This window comes from Panthera onca, chromosome F1 (genome assembly GCF_046562875.1).
Source record: "Panthera onca isolate mPanOnc1 chromosome F1, mPanOnc1 haplotype 2, whole genome shotgun sequence".
NCBI classification, from domain to species: Eukaryota; Metazoa; Chordata; class Mammalia; order Carnivora; family Felidae; genus Panthera; species Panthera onca.
Window position 1 is genome coordinate 45,262,736 of NC_138355.1, and position 18,265 is coordinate 45,281,000.

General features: G+C 55.8%; 1 protein-coding gene across 17 annotated transcripts in view; it reads right to left on the reverse strand.

Annotated features, from left to right (window-relative positions):
• Positions 1-18,265, reverse strand: part of PLEKHA6 (pleckstrin homology domain containing A6) — a 143,818-nt gene that overhangs the window by 23,357 nt on the left and 102,196 nt on the right. For 8 of the 17 annotated variants that reach the window (XM_060644197.3, XM_060644200.3, XM_060644196.3 and 5 more), the window contains 8 exons: positions 14,758-14,862; positions 14,030-14,102; positions 11,140-11,240; positions 7,572-7,774; positions 5,529-6,080; positions 3,300-3,822; positions 2,724-2,810; positions 1,530-1,583 (listed from right to left, as the gene is read on the reverse strand). In XM_060644197.3, the coding sequence (XP_060500180.1) occupies positions 1,530-1,583; positions 2,724-2,810; positions 3,300-3,822; positions 5,529-6,080; positions 7,572-7,774; positions 11,140-11,240; positions 14,030-14,102; positions 14,758-14,862 (1,698 nt within the window). The remainder of the gene's footprint in view (positions 1-1,529; positions 1,584-2,723; positions 2,811-3,299; positions 3,823-5,528; positions 6,081-7,571; positions 7,775-11,139; positions 11,241-14,029; positions 14,103-14,757; positions 14,863-18,265) is intronic. The other 9 variants (XM_060644198.3, XM_060644209.3, XM_060644204.3 and 6 more) reach the window with 7 other exon arrangements.

An 18,265-nucleotide genomic window follows, 5' to 3' on the forward strand; every position in this document is an offset into this window, starting at 1 on the left:
GGCGGATTCTACAACAGCCATTTTATGATTGAGAATACCAAGGCCCAGGGAGACAAAGCGACATTTCCAAGAAAAAAGAAAAACAAAAAACAGAACAAAACAAAACAAAAAAACCACAACCCTCGTAAAATGGCAGAACTGGGACTCAATGTCTGATTCCACATTTTGGACTCTTAGCATATACACCTTCCTTTTAGGAATATTATTCTTTTAAAAAAATTATTCTTTATCTAGAGGAGGTCCTCTGAAGGGTTATTTCTCAAGCCTCCCCCCCCCCCCCCCCCCCCCCCCCCCCCCCCCGCCTAAGGGCCCAGCCCTGTCATGAGGGCCAGAAGCCCCAGCAGGGGCCCAGCTGTGGCACTGAAGTCCTGTGCAGCCAGGCACTGTGGATGGGCCACAGAAAGGAAAGTCTGCCCAGGAGCCCTGAGGGCACTCAGCCCTGCCCCTCACTACCCAGGACACTGCAGACCCCGCTTCCTATGGAGAAACGCCAGCACTTGTCAGCGCTGCTCTGGGCTGGCATCCGGAGACCCATCCCCACGTGGACTGGACCACTCATGGTGTGGACACCACGTGCTGTTTCTGGAAGTAAAATGCAACGCCCGTGAGGGCTGGGAGCTGTCGCTGCTGATCAAAACGTGGATATCAATTCTTCCTAGTGCCCAGCGCCTTCTAAGAGGATGATCTCCCCGAGGCATCGAGGCCTGTGTGTCTAGAACGACCGACAGTTATGGCGGTAGCCTCTGATGTCAAGGGTATGGTTCTCTCTGGAACTGTAAGAGCGTAAAATAATCCTGATGAGGATTGACTCCTGCTTCTTCACATGTTAGTCATTTCCTCTGCTACAACTTGGGTCAAAATCTCAGAGCCACATTCCAAGCTCTGCCGTTTGTTGGCTGTGTGTCCCCTGGCATGTTACTTAACCTCTCTGTGCTTTCGTCTTATCGGCTCTAAAATGGGGATAACAACAGTACCCACCTTGCGGGGGTTGTTATGAAGATTAAATGCGTTAGGATCTATAAAGACACCATCCTAGGGCAAGTCTGTAGTCCTTGGTTTACAAACTATGTTTGTTTAACAACATAGTTTAACAACAGCCTGTGAACTATGATAGATCAGTTCCCGGATTCAGGCTGCACTAAATCCCTAGCATTTTAGCCAGCCCCCTCCACCCCCCCACCTCCCTGCCTGGCGCTCACCCCCAGTTCAAGGTCTCTGCTGCTCTCTCCAGCAGAAATGCAAATTCCCGCCTACCCCCCAGGGACAGTTCCATCTGGCCTGAACAAATAGGAGGTGGCATTAATTATTCATGTGGTCATTTCTTATTCTCCTTTTCCCCAGGAAACTTAAGGGCTTTGAGGCTAAGGGGGGGCGGGGCGTGAAGGCGCAAACCAAAATATAAGCCACTTTGTTGTGTCCGGGGAGTGCCAACAAAGGTTGTCAAATGGAGGGAAGATGAGAAGGTGGGGAGGAGCAGGGAGACACGACAGGAGGGCAGGGGAATGGGAGGGGGCACCAGCTCTGCCTACCTGCTGATCCAAATACTCTAGGTTTCTTTGCAACTGAAGGTCTAAAAGTTCATCCTACCCGGAGCCCGAGGCCCAACAGCAACACAAACAAACAGGAACAGGACAACAGAAAACAATAAAAAGGAAGCAAAGCAGTTAAGAGTTAGCTGGGGGGCGGGGGTGGGGGGGGCGGGGGGGGGCGAGTGGGGGCAAGGTCAAAGAGAGGCCTCTGTCTATCCTTGAGGAGCTCTGGGGAAGGGAAGGAAAGAGGCTGGGGGCAGGCACCGAGGTTGCCTCCTGGACGCCTCAACCAGAGGAGGGACTCACTCTGGCCCCAGCTCGAGGGCCCCAGTTCCAGGGCTCCCCGTCCACCGGGCCCTCCCCTGGGAGAGGGAAGCACCATTGAAGCAATGCAGTTGGCCCTCCCTACCAGCTCCTGGGTTTTCTGGAAGAATCCATGGTTTCTGGGTGGGTGCACGTGCTGTGTGTCAGGGCTAGGGCTTAGACAGAGAAGGATCAGGGAGAAGGAAGGAAGGGGCACCCCTCCACGCCTGCGCAGGCTCCTCCACCCTGGCCTCCCGGGGCTGTGTCAGGACAGGGGTCAGCAACAGGACTTCGGGGACAAGGACTCTGCCTGTTGGTTCCTGTGACCCTCCTCAGCATCCCCGGTGGGGCGTCTCCATCCAGTTCTCCGGGTGGAGACCAGTGGAGACCAAAATTCTCCGGAGAACAGATTCCAGGGAGAGCCCAGTGGAAAGCAGGGAGGAAAGGAAAAGACACACCATGGAAAATCTTTTCTTCCTTAATCCCACCACTTGTGTCGTTTCCCAGAAGCCGCACTCCAGGCCAAGGGCAGACTTGGAGAAGACGTCTGCTAATGGCCACTCGGACCTAACTTTTCTTCCCAGGCCGTGACCCAAGCCCCTGACCATGCTGGACGGGAGGCTGTTCTGGAGTCGAGACGATCAGGACATCACGCGCCTCCAGATCTAGTCAGTCCCTGCTCCTCTACCTTATGTCACAGAGCTGGGGGTAACTGGCATCAAGCTCTGCGTTGGGGTTAGAGTCCCGGCCGGGAGGGAGGAGGTATCCAGAGGTTGCTGAGAACCAGGAGGGCCAGGTACCGGGCACAGAGCACCCCTGTGGCTGCCCTAGTTGGGCCCCCGCTCTGGGAGGAGAGGTCGTGCGGGCAGCGGGCGGGAGGAGAGGACGTACCATCTTATCGTGGGCCGTGGGGGATGGTGGGTAGTTGTAGGGGAACAGTCCTGCAGGGACTGGCCGCCTGTCTCCCAGGTAATCATACTGGAAGAGAAAGGGGATTGGAGAGGTGAGGGGGTCCGGCTGGGACACGGACTTCCCCACCAACTAACGTTCAAGATTAGGGATGTTTGTATCCTGTCCCAGAGCAGACTCCAAATTCAAATGGATTTGCAGCATTTATCCACTGCGATAGCCTTGCAGTGACCCGTCCAGTCCTCAAAAGACAGAACCCTCTCTGCCCTCCGACAAGGAATTAGGGTTCCCGGCACAACCTGGGGAAGGGCACCAGTGTTCCTGCGCAGGGGTCAGAGCACATCCCCCAAAGCAGCTCTCCCACAGGCAGAACTGCAGGGCCAGTGGCGTCCTGGGCATCATCGTGGCTCCTGCCAACATACGGTGTGTGTCCCCATGGGGCACAGTGACCCCAAGAGTCCCAGATGCCTGCACACCTGCACATCTTCTCCGCAGATGGTAGTAGGCTCGTGGGGGACCTCAGGGGATGAGGAAGGAGGGGGCGCGCTGCTGGCTCACCTTGGGGGAGCTGACGGATCGCCTCATCACATAGGCAGCGGGGTCGGCATAGATGTCCTCGCTGCGAGGTGGCAGGCGCTCAAAACGGGCACTGGGTGAGCGGACGGGGGAGTAAATGCGGGCGCGGCTGTAGGAGCCCTGGCTGGGCGAGCGGGGCACGGAGTGGGAGCGGGGCTGCAGGGACAGGCGGCGCAGGGAGCCGGATGTGGCATCCAGCTCATCATAATAGACCGGCTGCCGGGAGGGGGAGGGGCCGGGGAGCCAGATGGTGCCATCCTGCCGCCCGTAGCCCGGAGGATCCTTCCACTCCCGGAGCTGGAAGGCAGGGCCGCCTCCATTGCGGAAGGAGTGACGCTTGTCCTCCAAGGCCCAGGGTGGGCTGATCCGATCATAGGCTGGCATTGAGCAGATGCTGTCGGGCCGCACCCCTGGTGGGTAGTACTGGTAATCATCAGGGTACTGGGAGGAGTAGGGGCCATAATACTCAGGGACCCTGCGGGACACGGGGTAGAACCTAGAGGGACTGAGAGAGAGGACACTGTAAGGAAGCCAGAACGAGCACAACCCCACCCACCCATCTGTGCCCCGGCCCCGCCTCTGTGTCCTCCAGCCTAGAGCAGACCGTGAACAGGTGAATGGTGCCCCAGGCTGACCCTGGGAGCACACAGAGGTAGCCGCTGCCTGGGCACTGAGGCTTGCTTCCAGAGGTGCAGGGAAACTCCCTCAAAGCTTCCTCCCTCTCGGGCTGAGGTCACGATCTCACGGTTCGTGAGTCTGATCCCTGCATCAGGCTCTGCTGTGACAGCAGGGAGCCTGCTTGGGCTTCTCTCTCTCCCTCTCTCGCTGTCGCGCGCGCTCTCTCTCTCTCTCTCTCTCTCTCTCTCAATAAATTAATTAAAAAAAAAACAACTGTATCTCAAAAAAAAAAAAAAAAAAAAACCCAAAAAACAAAAAAGCAGCTTCCTCCTTCAACCAACAACCCGAGGCTAGAAATTTCACATTCACAGCTTCCTGGGAAGAAACTTTAAGCCTTGTTAGTTCTATCCCAGCTTGAAGCACAATGTATCAGATCCTTTCAGAGCAGCAAACAGCTGAAGGAAAGGGAACATACCAGGCACCTGGTGCAGGGAGGAGGGGAAACACCCAACACAGGGGGGACAAAAGGGCACCTCCCCAGATTTCATGTTCTTGTCAAGGGCAGGACCGGTAGGTTCCTGGGATGCATCCCAAGTGAGGCACTCACCCCTGGGGCAGGCCAGATGTCCCGAGCAGCAGAGTGCCACCAGAGGTGAGTAGCCTTCCTGAAGGTGTCACCTGGGGTCCCTGGAGCCGCCCACACCCAGGGGAGGGAGCAGCAGCCCCACTTGTCCCGAGATGAACGAGATGAACGCTATCAGTCTAATAAATGTCTTCCAGTATTTGAAAGCCAGTCACTGGACAAAGGAGGAAATTGGTCTAGAGGGCAGGACTAGGATCAGTGAGTGGCGACATTTCATTTCGTTTCTTTTCTTTAAAAAAAAATTTTTTTTTAATGTTTATTATTGAGAGACAGAGCGAGACAGAGCATGAGCATGGGAGAGGCAGAGAGAGGAGGAGACACAGAATCTGAAGCAGGCTCCAGGCTCTGAGCTGTCAGCACAGAGCCTGACACGGGGCTCGAACCCACCAACTTCGAGATCATGATCTGAGCCGAAGTCGGACGCCCAACCGACTGAGCCACCCAGGCGCCCCTCTTTTCTTTTTTTACAACTGCAATAAATAAAGACTTTCAAACAATTAGAGCCGTTCAAAAATGGGGTGAGTGGGCTTGGCAGTCAGTGAGGCTCACGGTGGTGGAAACGCTGGAACAGGGGCTGTTGTAAGAGGGTGGGAAGCATAGACGGGTATCTGACAGGAGCAAGGCCGAGGCCCCTCCTATGACTGCCTGCACGTGTCCTGGGCACCCAGCATCCTTGTGGAGAGGTGCCGGGGACTCTGACCCTGTGTCTCTGAAGCAATCAGAGAGGGCAGGAATCGGGCAGGGGTCACACTCCACAGACGGTGCCACGGGGGACAGGAAAGGATCTGGACAAGCCTGAGACCCTGGGTTTTGGAGTCTTCTTGGTTTCCCAACTCAGCCTGGCTTCCCGAAGGCTTCCAGCAAGGGAAGCTGCAAGTGTTACTACCCCAGCCCCCGCCCCTGGCCATCGCAGCACCCCAGCTCCACGCCTACGCCCCATCAGGACTCACCTCCGGAGATCTTCAGGGGGCGCCACCCCCCGGCGCAGGTTCACCCACTGTTGCAGCTGGTTCATGGAGCTCTTGCGCTGGGCAATCTTGTCGGGGTTGGCACGTGGGGGGAAGTTCCGCTGGTGCCCCCCACTCTCTGAGTCCGGAGGCGGGAAAGCTGTGCTCCCCGGCCGGCTCGGGGAGCTATACTGCCAGCCATTGGGCTGGGCGGGCCGGTCTCCTCCCCCTGGGACCCTTGGGCCCTCGGGGTAAGGGCTGCCTGGCTCCGAGGATGGTTCCGGTCCGGCTTGGATGCCATTGGCTTTCACCAGAGGCTCGCTCTTGACTTCAGGCCTCTCGGGCTTCCGCTCTGCCTTCTCGCAGCCCCGGCCGTCACCCTCCCCTCGAGTCTTGGCCTCTGGCTCGGGCTTGGGGAGGCTGTTGTGGGACGGCTGGTGGTGGTGTTTGCTAGGAGGGATGTTCTCTGAGTCTGGCTTCTCATGGCTGCAGGATGCCAAGGGAGATGTTGTAAGTGACTCCAGCCCAGCAGCGAGCTGGGCAGGGGGTGGTAGACTGGGAAGGCAAAAGGAGTGGAGAAGGGTGGGCGGGAAGGTAGCAATGGAAACGGGATTCAATGAATGACAATTCTGTTTCCCAAATGCCCATTTTGCTTTCTTGCTCTAGCCCGGGCAGTTACTCGAAAACACAGTGCACTCTTGCCCATGCGTGGTGTGCTCATTTCCCCCTCTAGGTCCTCTCCACGGCCCACTCTCTGCCCCCTTCTGCTGACCTGCATTGCATCCAGCCTTCGGAAGCTATGGCCAAGACTAACCCGCCCCAGACTTGGTCTCCTCTGCAGTCTGTCCCCGCTCCAGCCCCCCAAACTCGGTGCCACACTACACCAAAGCTTCATGATAGTGACTGTCCTTGATGTTTCGGCCATGGAGGCTCGTTACAGCTCAGCCTGCTGTCCTATGCAAGTTCCTTAACTTCTGCAAGTCTTGGGCTCCTCGTTGGCAGGACGGGTATAACAGTCGCTCCCCTCGTAGGACCGTGCGATCAAACACGGCGGGCGCCAGGCGCCTAAGCTGTTGCCTCAAACATTCTAGGCTTAGAAGCATGCTAGTTTCTTCTCCAGGACAAGCTTCTTCCGGGACAGACTCCGCCTGAACGTAAGCTCCACGAGGCAGAAGCATGTAGACTGGTCTTCCCTTGTTTTCCTAGCGCCCCCTACAGTGCCTCACACATACCTATTTCCAGTAAATATTTATGAACTAAATGAGCAAACTTCTGGAAGTGCGCCCCTCAGCTGAAGTGAAGATGGGACCTCGTGACGATGTTTTCCCTACCGCTTCTCAAATTCAACAGATTCAAGCATCCTTGTTGCAGCGTTGCCTGGTAAACACTTCTAAGACACTAAAATAGACTTGGAGTCTGTATCGTAAAAACCTCCTTCTTCTGGATCCCTGTTAACAATCTAACTCAAGACTCCCATCTACCCGGTTCCAGCAGAGACAGGCCGTGAGGCTGTGGGTGGCGACAGGTGGCAGGGGTGATGGGGCGGCCATGGGCTGAGTGTTCACTGCATGTCAGGATTTCCCGGCTGCCCCTATGAGGTAGGATTATAACTGCTGCCTTCACGGGGAGGAAATTCAGGCTCAGAGAGGTTAAGTGATCACCCTGATGTCACAGTGTGAGCAAGTAGCTAAGTTGGGATTCGCACCTGAGTCTACCCTCCTCCAGAGGTCATGGGTTTAATGTGCAAAGCCAAGAATAAATGAGCAAATGACCCTGGTCTTTGGCTCCTGGCCAGGCCCCGATGGAACCTGGCTTCTCTCTTGGCCTCCACCAGCCCAGAGAGAAGAGGAAGAACCGGTCAGGGGGAAGGGAAGGGAGACTCCAGGCTCTGGAATCACTTAGCCCTGCTAGGAGGCAAGGAGCGGCTCACATGTTCTCAGAGGTTCAAGCCAGCAGGCCGGGCTCAGCAGGACACAGAGTGGGACGCTTCCTTGATCCTCTTTCTCTAGCACTCCCCACCCCCATGCCCTGTGCCCTGGGACTCACCTGTGACGCACAGCTTGGGGCACCGACTTCTGGGCTGGGGGGATCTGTACTCGGGCAGCCTCCCCCATGGCCTGGATCCAGGCCTCCTGTTCCTCGGGGCTCTCGGCACTGAAGAAGTAGGTGCGGACCCCAGCGTGCTCAGCCTGTGGGGAGAGGCAGTGCGTGGAACTGGCCCCGGCCTCATCCACCCAGCACGTGGTCACCTGTCGGGAGAAGACACCCACACCCACAGCACAGGCGGTCAGGCGGGCCGTCCCCCTGACCTGCAGCTCTTTTCCCCACGAGGAGCTCAGGCGCAAACCGAGCTAGGCCAAGGGCTCCAGCTGGCGTCTAGGCGTCCGCCTTGGCTAGCTCTCTGGACCCCAATAAGCCGCCCAATGGCCAGGTAAGCTTACCTGCCCCACCTGAAGTGATTACAAACAGGAAGCGCAATTACCATGCCCGCTCTCCCATCAAATTCCGTCTTTGATTTGAAGGGCAGTTACCCGATGTCTGAGAGAGATGCCCCCCGCCCCCCGCCCCCGGGGGGCCCGCCCCCGAGCACATGCCAGCCTCGGCCCCAGCCTGGCCTCTGAGGACCAAGTGCCGTCTCTTCTGTGCAGAGACAGCCAGGCCTCCACCTCCCTGGGCATGCAAGGGGCACGCACGGACTGTTAGAGCACGCTACCTAGTTGGTGGCCGCGAGCAGGTGCGGCAGGCGGGAACCCAGAAGAGAGCTCCTGTCCAGAGGAGGGGTCCTCACGCAGTCAGAAGGAGGAGAAGCAGAGAACAGGTCAACCAGACACCAGAGGGAGAGCCAGAAGATGACGTGGCAGGAAGGTTGAGGAGCAGAGGGAAGTGGGGAGCTATTCAGTTTACCCCCTTCTACTGGCTGTCAACCACTGGGACGACAGCACCCAGCGATTCCCGGTTCAGCCCGCCGAGAGCGGGGAGGGCAGAGCTTGCGCCAAGGCAATCGGGGCTGTTGGCGGGGAGGATTCAGGGCGTCAGTGCTGTCCCTGACTCCGGCTCTGCAGCTGCAAACAACTTGGGTTTTTGTTCTGGCCTGACGCGCTGCACCTGTTTAACAGGGAGGGCTCTACCTGGTGAGACTCCAGGTTCTAAGGCCACAAGGAAGAGATGCTCCAGAGCCGAATTCTTTCTGGAACCTCAGCATGCTTCCCTGGTGAGACTTTCAGGCTCCCGGAAAAAGCAGGTAGCCCAGTTTACCCCGCTCGACATGAGAAATCCGGGTGGTTACTAGTCTCAGATGTGAACCTCACTTTGGTCTCTGACCCCACGGGTGTGAAATCATGGGTCTCTGAGGGTTGGAAGGAGAGAAGACAGGGCTCTCCTGACCAAGCCCCAGGGCTCTCCAAAGCAGCTGTGTCAAACTGTGTCAAACCCACACCTCCCACATGCTTTCCTGGCTGGACATTCGCCCTGCTGTGCCACCCCTCCCCAGCACATGATTCCCTTCTGACGGGAGTCATCACGCAATGACATGTCCTACTTCTCGAGGAGTAGAGATGGGCCTCTTTCCTCTGGATCCTGCCAGTTCCCACCCTCCAGCAGGGGGCTGGCTTGTGGGCAGCAGGACGTGTTTCTAGGCAGTGAAACTGTAAGGAGGCACCTTGGGGTTGAAACTGCACAAGGGTACGGAGAGCAGGGGCCCAGGCTGGCCTCCTGGAGTGGAGGACACAGGGTTATTGTACAGGAGAGAGAGACACAGGCAGGTCTTGTGGGTGTGACCTGGGGCTGGTAGGAGCGGACAGCAAGTGAATTAATTTGCTCGTGAGCGCCCCGTGTGTGCAGAGCTCTGCTCCGGCACCAGTCACAGGAAAACAGACCTGCTCTTTGCACTTGAAGAGCTCACGGTCAAGCTAGAGGACAAAACATGCCCACAGGGAAACAAGGAGAAAGCAAAGGCACGGGAACCGCTTGCAACAGGAAAAGGCAGATCCTGGGAGAAGACAGGGCAGTTGATGGCGAGCCGGAGGGGGACACCAGCCTGGCATTGTGAAACTGGGCCATGATATTGAGGGAGGTCCCCAGTGGGGTGAAGTCTTTTGAGCCCCCACAGGGCTGGGTTAGGAAGAGGTTAAGGCATTCAGCAGCAGGCTGGGCAGAAACAGTGCCCGGCTCATTATTAGCCATCCAAGTTTCACTCGGTGGCCGTAACAGGACAAGCCTCCCATCTGTCTCCGTTCCCTTCCCCTCCCTTCCCTGGGGAAGGGCCACTCGATAGCCACAATCGGAACCCTTTGTGGGCCACTGAGCACAGCCCTCAGAGTTGGGTTTTAAAGAGGCAGTGCGCTTCTCGGGGGAAAGGGAAGGAGGAGAGGGGCTGATGGGCACGGCGAGCTGGGGCTATGGAGGGTGTGTGTGCGTGTGTGCGTGTGTGCGTGTGTGTGTGTGTCAGTCACTCGGGGCGCTGATGGAATGCCTGTGGCTGGCAGAGCTCCGAGCTGGAGTGTGGATGTGTCTGTGCACAGGTCTGGAGGGGAGGGTAAGACAGGCTGTTTGACTGTGTGGGTGTGTGCGCGAATGTGTACAGTAGGACTTTCTGTTGTTGGTTCAACAACCTGTTTCTATTTCCCCCAGCTAGAACCTGGCTCCCTGGAGCCAGAGTTTTATTAATTGCTCATTCTGTTCACACCTCTGGCAGACAGGACCCGAGGAGGCTAGGAACTAATTATGTGCCAAAGAAGCCCCTCCTGGTTCTGTCCTCTGGAGCGACACCTGGGCGTGCGGCCCACCTCTCTTCCACAGTCAGGTGAGCAGAGTCTGAAGGACAGGAGGGGGCAGGCTCTGAGGTCCTACAGGCTCAGATACTGACCTGGTGTTAGCGGCAGTTTCTATCACCTAACACCACGGCTTTAGGTTTTCAGGGTCGTGGACGGCAATTCTCAACTAGGGGACAGATGGCTTTGTGCTAGGGCAAGGCATGGTTGGTACCCTGATTTTATATTTGGAAGTGAAAGGAGCCTATGGTCTTTGCGTCATCAAGTACAAAAAGGGCGCGGGGTTTTTATTGTTTTCAGTGGGTCATGAATTTTTAAATGTGGAAAAACACTGGCCTGTGATGAGCCAGCTGCAAGTGTGTCTTTGATGGGTGGATTCCCCAGGGGTTCTCAGGGAGCGACACTGAGCAGGCCCACGCGAGGCCCGTCTTCCCGCGCTCTTGTTCTCCCAAACTGCTCTCTATTGGGAGGTTCGCGTTTCTTGATTTGCCATCAAACCCAACTCCCGATTTTCTCTAGAGGCTGAAATTTGAGTCGGTGTGACTGGGGGTCCAGTCCTCCGGGCTCGGTGTAGGGAGGATTCCTTTCCAGAAAGGATGTCAGAACCCCACCAGCCACGGCCCCTGCCTCTGCTGCGAGGAATTTCCGCAGCGACCGATGCTAGGCCGCTAGGCAGAGGGTTCATTCCCCCCCCCCCCCCCGCCCCAGGAACAACTGTGGGACCACCATCCGCACCACTGGGGGGCTCCTTGGGGAGGTGGCTCGTGATCCTTCTCCAGTCCCGCGTGCTCTACAAGAGCAGGCCCCCCTCCCCCACCTGGCCTGGGAGAGAAATGCCAACTGACCTTAAAGGTGTGTTTTCGGCTGATGTTGTCCGAAGGCTGCACTGCCGCCACCCGGAAGCTCAGGAGCGGGATGCTACCCAGGATGCTCTCCTCCTTCTCATCTGTCGGGTGAACAGAGGCCCGGGTGAGACGCACGTGCCCGTGGCCCGCGCAGAGGGGGAGAGAGAGAGGAGGGTATCAGCCCTCTTACGACAGATACCGATAAATACTTGTGGCTCATCTACGGCCTGTCAGGACTCGGGGCCGCCACCCACCAAGCACCCAGGGTGTGCTCTGTACAACAACGCGAGGCACGCTCCCGGGAGGTAGGGAACCCCGGCGGCCTTGCAGACACGGTTCTAGATACTGGGACTAGAGAGGCGAACGAGAGAGAAGTGGTACGCACCCTCCAGGAGCTTACCTTAGGGTAAACAGATAAGTGACGACTGACATTACGGAGGGTTTGCTATACGCCGGGTCCCGTTCTAAGTTAATTGCCTTAAAGGATTTCACCGTACCAACAATCCCACGAAAAGGTCCTGCTGCTACCCCATTTTCTGGGGAAGGAGGCTGAGATACAGCGGAGAGGTTAAGTAATTGGTCCCAGGTTACTTAAGTAGAGAGTGGTGGATTGGTCTTTGGACCCAAGAAGTCTGACTCCCAAGCAGGCATTCTTTTTTTTTTTTTTTTTTTTTAAATGTTTACTTATTTTTGAGAGAGAGACAGAGCGTGAGCGAGGGAGGGGCAGAGAGAGAGGGAGACACAGAATCTGAAACGGGCTCCAGGCTCCGAGCGGTCGGCACAGAGCCCGACGCGGGGCTCGAACTCACGAACCGTGAGATCATGACCTGAGCCGGAGTCGGACGCTTAACCAATTGAGCCACCCAGGTACCCCCTGAGCAGGCATTCTTAACCACTCTCCTGTCTATAGAGACTCTGCAAGCAAGACAATTCCGACAGGGATACACATGGATGATAATGGGATCGGGCAGGGCAGAGAGGATAGTCCCCTCTTCGGCTCAGGCTCCTCTGGGTAACCGTTTCCAAGGTTTTCCCAGTCACCCAGCAGCTTGCTCTGTCCTCTCCTGACAGGGGTCTGCCTTCCCCTCTATGGCCCCCATGTCTCCACAGGAAGACATGCCCCTGCGTAACCTCTTGGCCCTCTGTTCCCCGGATCAAGCTAACAGCCAGGCTGTTACATAATTCATCCCGAATCTCCAAAGGAGCCTGATGGATTAGCTAGTCAGGCCCCCAGGTGTCAGCAGGAGCCACGGAAGGTGGGGGTGCTCTGTGGAATAGTGGGGGGGGGGCAACTTTGAGGCCCTGGCAAGCCTCTCCCCATTTCCCTAGGATAGCTCTTGAGTCAGGCTAGAGACCCTGCAAAACCCTCAGGGTTCAGAAGGGGTCTCTGGGATTATACGCTCATGGGTTCCCCTTCTCTTCTTCCTCCTCACTTAGATAAGATACTTGGCTTAAGGTCCAGCTTCCTATGCAGACTCAGCATGGTACGCAGAGGAAGGGCTAAGCCAAAGGATCAGGAGGGACCCAGGGCCGGGGACCCAGGGCTTCTTCAGGGAAACAGAGGCTGCCATCTCCTGGGGGTGATGGCCTTCTGCCTGGTAGTCCCCAGGCCAGTGTTTACGGGGTCTCTTGAGCGCATCTCTCAGTGGATGGTGGCCCCCATCACAGTGCCTCTTGAGTCCACAGCTCTTAAGTTTCTACCCTCACGCCAGTCCCAGAGTCTCTTGTCTGCAGAGGGCCTGGCTTTCCTTCATATTCGTTCATACTCTGGCTCCAGTCAGCCCTGGGTCCCAGAGGCTCAGCGCCAGGGACCAAGCCTTGGCGGATTCTTCTCCCTCCGTCTTGGGGTTTTCTCTGTGACTGGATCCTGTATATGCAGCCCCTTCCTGATTTCTCTCCTCGGGTTCAGGTGGCAGCAACGCAGGGCACAGGGACAGCAGCATTCTGGAGGGTCACTGGGTACAACCTTTGTTTGTGCAAGTTAATGATTCACTGAATTGCCCCCAGGAGGCCCAGAGGAGGCAGGGCTCTGCCATTCCTGGGGCATGGAGGAAAAGAAACAGCCTCTCCTGCTGCAAAATCACTTTACCCTTCTCTTCTTGTGGCCCCGCGTCAGCGTGACGGGGCCGTCGCTGTCACCAGCCCTCACTAGCTCCCAAGGTGCCTTCCCTGACACAACGTTGCTGTACGTATTTTAAAAATAACTTCCTGGAGGCTGCCTCACCAAAGTTATTAGGTCTCTCTCTCTCTCTCTTTCTGTTTTTGAGAGGCTAGAGAGTGAGTGTAGGGGTGCACGGAGAGGACAGAAGCTGGGGGATGTTCGTTTACTCAACACTGGGCACCTACCATGTGCCATAATGCAGCGTTTTAGGCGCTGTGGCGACAGCGGTGAACAACACTGCGATTTCTGCCCCCCCCAGACTGGACGACAGGGCGACAGGAGGAAGCTCCACACACAAGCCCCGATTGGTAGGTCACCTTACCTAGTAGTGAGTAGGGACCTTCCTCTTCTTCCCGTTCCTACTCCATCCCCCGCCCCAGGACTTCACCGCGTGTCACATGACTTTCCTGGTCACCCACTGTGTCCTCCATCCGGACCTAGGACTCTGCCTGAGACCTCGAGGGTGCCCGGGAAGTACTGTTGAATGTGACGTGATCGAGCGCGTGAGCGAGCGGGCTCTGTCTTCATCCCACCGTCAGGACCCACAGGTGCCGGCAGCTACGGGGCATATTTGCATATCCCTCCCCCCCCACCCCCACCACCGCCCGGCCACCGTTGGCCCACTGACCAACGTCCACCCGAAGCAGAGCCCGATGATTTGGCAGAACAAGCAAGAGTGGGCCCTGCCTTCCTGTGGCCCCTGCCAGCCCCAGTGGAAGCGAAGCTCACCTTTATAGTAGAAGAGACAGCGATCCACCAGGACGAACCAGCGCTTGTTCCACTGCTTGACCCCGGAGCTGGCCTGTGGGACACGTGGAGACAGACGGGAGGGACCGTGAGCTGGGCACGGGAGGGGGGATGCAGGGGAAGGTGTGCGGCACGAATTATACAAGGACATCCTGCCTCTGGTTGCGGTTTTGCCACTAACCAGTGGCAGCCGACCCCCTTAAGGCCTCGGGCGCAGGAAACGGACCCTGGACTGTTGCCCGTGACCTTCCAGTTCTGTCTTTCTGGGCCTCAGCATCTCTCCCAGGGAAGATAAAAGGGGTGAGAGATGAGCCAGGATACGTGGGCAGAGGGCAGTCAGGCAGAGTGGCAAGGTCAAACTGGGAAGAATTAGCGGACCCCTAGACTAACGACAGTCCCCTTAGCGCAGCAAGAGGGACCTGCTGAGAATGAGCCAGACGGCGCTCTCATGGGGTTGGTGACCCAGCGTACTTCAAAGTCATTGCATCTGCCCATCGGGAGACCTGGCTGGATTCCCGTAGTTGACATTAATTTTTCTGTGTGATTTTGGGAAGACACTCAACTTCTCTGAGTCTTTATAAAATTAGGAGATTCACAGAGATATACCAAAAATAGGATACGGAAGCACGTACCAAATCACGCAGGGACTCAGAAATACAGAGGAATGGGAGCGGCGGTCGTGGTGGGGGGACCAGCAGAGGAGGCCTCACCTGCTTGAAGAGCCAGCCCGCCTTGGTGACAGGTGCATTGAGGTTCCGCTTCATGGAGTGTGAGCGCTTCCCAAAAGCGATGGCTTTGCGGGATGTTCGGGTTGCCTGGGGAGGCCGAGAGAGAAGCAGGCCTGACTTTCTTCCTGTCCTCCTCTCTGCTCTATCTGCAACGGAAGCTACCCTCGGTGGGAGCTGTATCTCTCTCCATGCCTGGGGGACTCGTCACGCCAAGAGGACCAGGTGGGACTCTTGGATCTGTCCTCACTCAAGGGCACAGCTGTCCAATTCTTCGCTGCTTTTCTCTTATCTCTAAAATGGGGCTCAAAATCAGTCCGACCGGTCTCACAATGGTGTGGGTTTTGTTGTGGTTGTTGTTGTGAAGAGAAAGTAAGATTTTTCATTTCGCCCCCGGGCTTTCTTCTACTGTCCTGACTCCCCAACTCTTTTGTGAAGCTTTCCGGCACCCATCCAAATACAAGTGCATTGCCGATGTCATCATCCTGTCAGAGTCCTGCTCCCTCTCGAATGGCCGACGTAGCACAGAGCAGGGAGGATACACAAGTGTTCTCCTGGCTCCTTGTTGCCACATGGACACTGTCACCCTTCCACATGCTGGCAATAATCACTCTGGAAGCACCCCTGATCTTCCATTGTTTAGCCCTTTTCATCACTGTCAGCTTCTAGATCATTCCTTCAGAATCTTAGGATTCTGGCACCAATCATCCCCTTCATTCAAAGTCTTGCCATCACCGTGACCTTGTCCCTGATGATGACCCACCCACTGCCCTCACCTGATAGTACCGAGAGGTCCTCAGTTCCAAAACCATTCGCTTCTACCCCAGCACTCACTCCCATGGCCGCACCTTTGACCTGGTCGCACCCAGGCCCCTTCACCACTGACATCTTCAATTCTGAGGTTTCGACTTCCTGACGCCCTCCTGTCCTTTGGGCTTGGTCACCCCATTACTCAACACCATCGGCTTTTCTACTCCACTGGCATCTCCAGCTCCTCAGTCCTCCCCTTTTCTTCTGGATCTGTCAGTTGCCTCTTGGTCGTATCTATTTCCCTAAGAAGCCCAGGGGTGCCTGAGTGGCTCAGTTGGTTAGGCATCTGACTTCTGCTCAGGTCATGATCTCGCGGTCTGTGGGTTCGAGCCCTGCATCGGGCTCTGTGCTGACAGCTCAGAGCCTGGAGCCTGCTTCGGATTCTGTGTCTCCCTCTCTCTCTCTGCTCCTCCCTCACTTGCTCTCTGTCTCTCTCTCAAAAATAAACAAACATTTAAAAAAATTAAAAAAATTACTTAAGAAGGCCAGGCCCCACATGGGAATAGGTCAGCTACCCTCCAAAACGCCCCATCCGTTGTCATTGCTTGACCTTCTCTAAAACTCAAAATCCCCGAGCAATCAAATTATCCTCTCCCTACACTCACTGCCAGAGTACGGTTCTGGCAGAGGAGAAGCACACTGCAGTACAGATGAGGCCACCACAGACCACCGTCCCCAAGCACAGCTCGGCTCATGAGCCATCATTCCGCTCCCTGCCCCGCGAGCTCCCCCTCTGCCCTCCCCGCGGTGGACCTGGCTCCCCTCCCGCCAACACACAGATAATCGGGCGATCAGACATGCACTTCCTCAATTTCACACCCTTTTACCTAGAAAATTACTGTCCTCACCACTCATCCCCTCTTTCTCTTCCATGTCAAAAGAGGTGTCGTCCTCCTTTTCAAGGCTAACCCATTCGACCCGCCATCTCCTGGGACTTTGCTCCATTCACAATCTCCTCTCAAATCTGTCTTCAACTTTTCCTTCTCTACTGGCTGCTTCTCCTGGGCACATGGGCTCAGTCCTCTCCATCTTAAGGCATCAGTCTGTCTCTGTCTCTCTTCCCTCCACCTCTCTCTGTCACACACACCAGAATCCCCCCTCAACTCTACATCCACTGCCTGTTGTCAGGTAACACTTTCCCTCCTTTCCCCGCAGGAATATTCTCCTGGGAAGAGTCCTGACAGCCTCTCCTCGTGTTTACTCCTAACCCCCCTGCACCTCTTTCCTGAAGTGGCAGCTGCAATGTCATTGAATTAAGGCTGCTCAGTCTTAGGCCATCATCCTAAGACCCTGGAGAGCATTTACTTTCTCTGTTTCCTGCGACTCTTGGTTTCTGTGACAGTATTCTTTCTTCTGAGCTCCTCCACCTGTGGCCGCTCCTTCTCAATCTCCACCTTTACTCAACTGGTGGGCCTTGACCAAACTTCTAAAATTCTCATTTTTCTTGTTCCACGCTGTCTATGTATCTCATCTATACCCGTTGCCTTGACTACCAGCAATGGGCTGAAAATTCCCTAATCTGTACCCAAGACTTCTCTCCTAGCCCTGGTCCATTTTGTAACAGGTTGTCCAGCCAGGATGAAGTAAATGCAAACCCAAGCCCGTTGTCTTCCTAACCAAGCCTGTTCTGTATTTCTCACTTGGTGAATGGTACTACAATCCACCCACTTGCCCAAACTAGAACTCTGAACCGCCTCACACCGTTCCCTCCTCCCTCCTCTCCTTATCCCACATTTACGGGTGGGTGAGTCTATGTTCCTAATGGTTCTCGGATCGGTTCTTTCCTGTCGGGTCGTCATCTCTCCTTGCTATGCACCTTCTGGAACAAGTCAGGTTACTTCTCTAAAACAGGGTAATCATGACGCTCTCTTAACGTTTCTTACTACCTCTCACCACTTAGAAGACTAATCAATTTCTTAGCATGGCTCACAAGGCAGGTCTGTAAGAGTCGCCGGGCCCATGACCCATCTTCTGCCCCTCTACCCAACAGGTCCCTTGCGGTCAGGCCAAACTCCTGGTGGTTCTCTCCCATCCCGCCTGCTTTTGCTCATGACCCATGGAAGACAGAGGGATCAGGATCTCCCTTGTTCCCTAACAAATCCCAACTCATCCTTTAAGCCCAGTGTAGACCCCCCTTACTCCACAAAACCTCCTGGATCCCCCGGGACAGTTAGCTGCCCCTCCTGTCTGTCCACTCCTGTAGTCTAGAGCCTGTCACACTGCAATGGAACTGTTGGCTTTCCAGCTCCTTCTCCAAACTCTGAGCTCTTTGTAGGGAGGAAGTTGAATCTTATTCATCTCTTCGTCACCAGAGCCCGGCAAGGTATCTGGCTACAATAAACATTTAGCAAATACTTGCAGAAGAAAGGAAAGAAGAAATTGGGATTTATTACAAAGCACACCCCAATCTGGGGAATAAAATTGTTTTCTAAACTTTACTAGTAAAAATCCACATATAAAGGCTGAGATTAGGCACCTGAATCACCTACTCCCCTAAGAATAAGCAAATCCGCAAATCCTTCCCTTCCTTCTCAGGCTCTCACCTGCCACAGCTTCACCTCCTCTCTGTGGCCTAGAAGCCACTCCCATAGTTCACCACTTCAGCCATTCTCCTGCCAAACCCTCCATACTCTCGCCTCCTTATCTTTCTGCCACGGCTTCCCAGCACCACTCAACCTTAGGC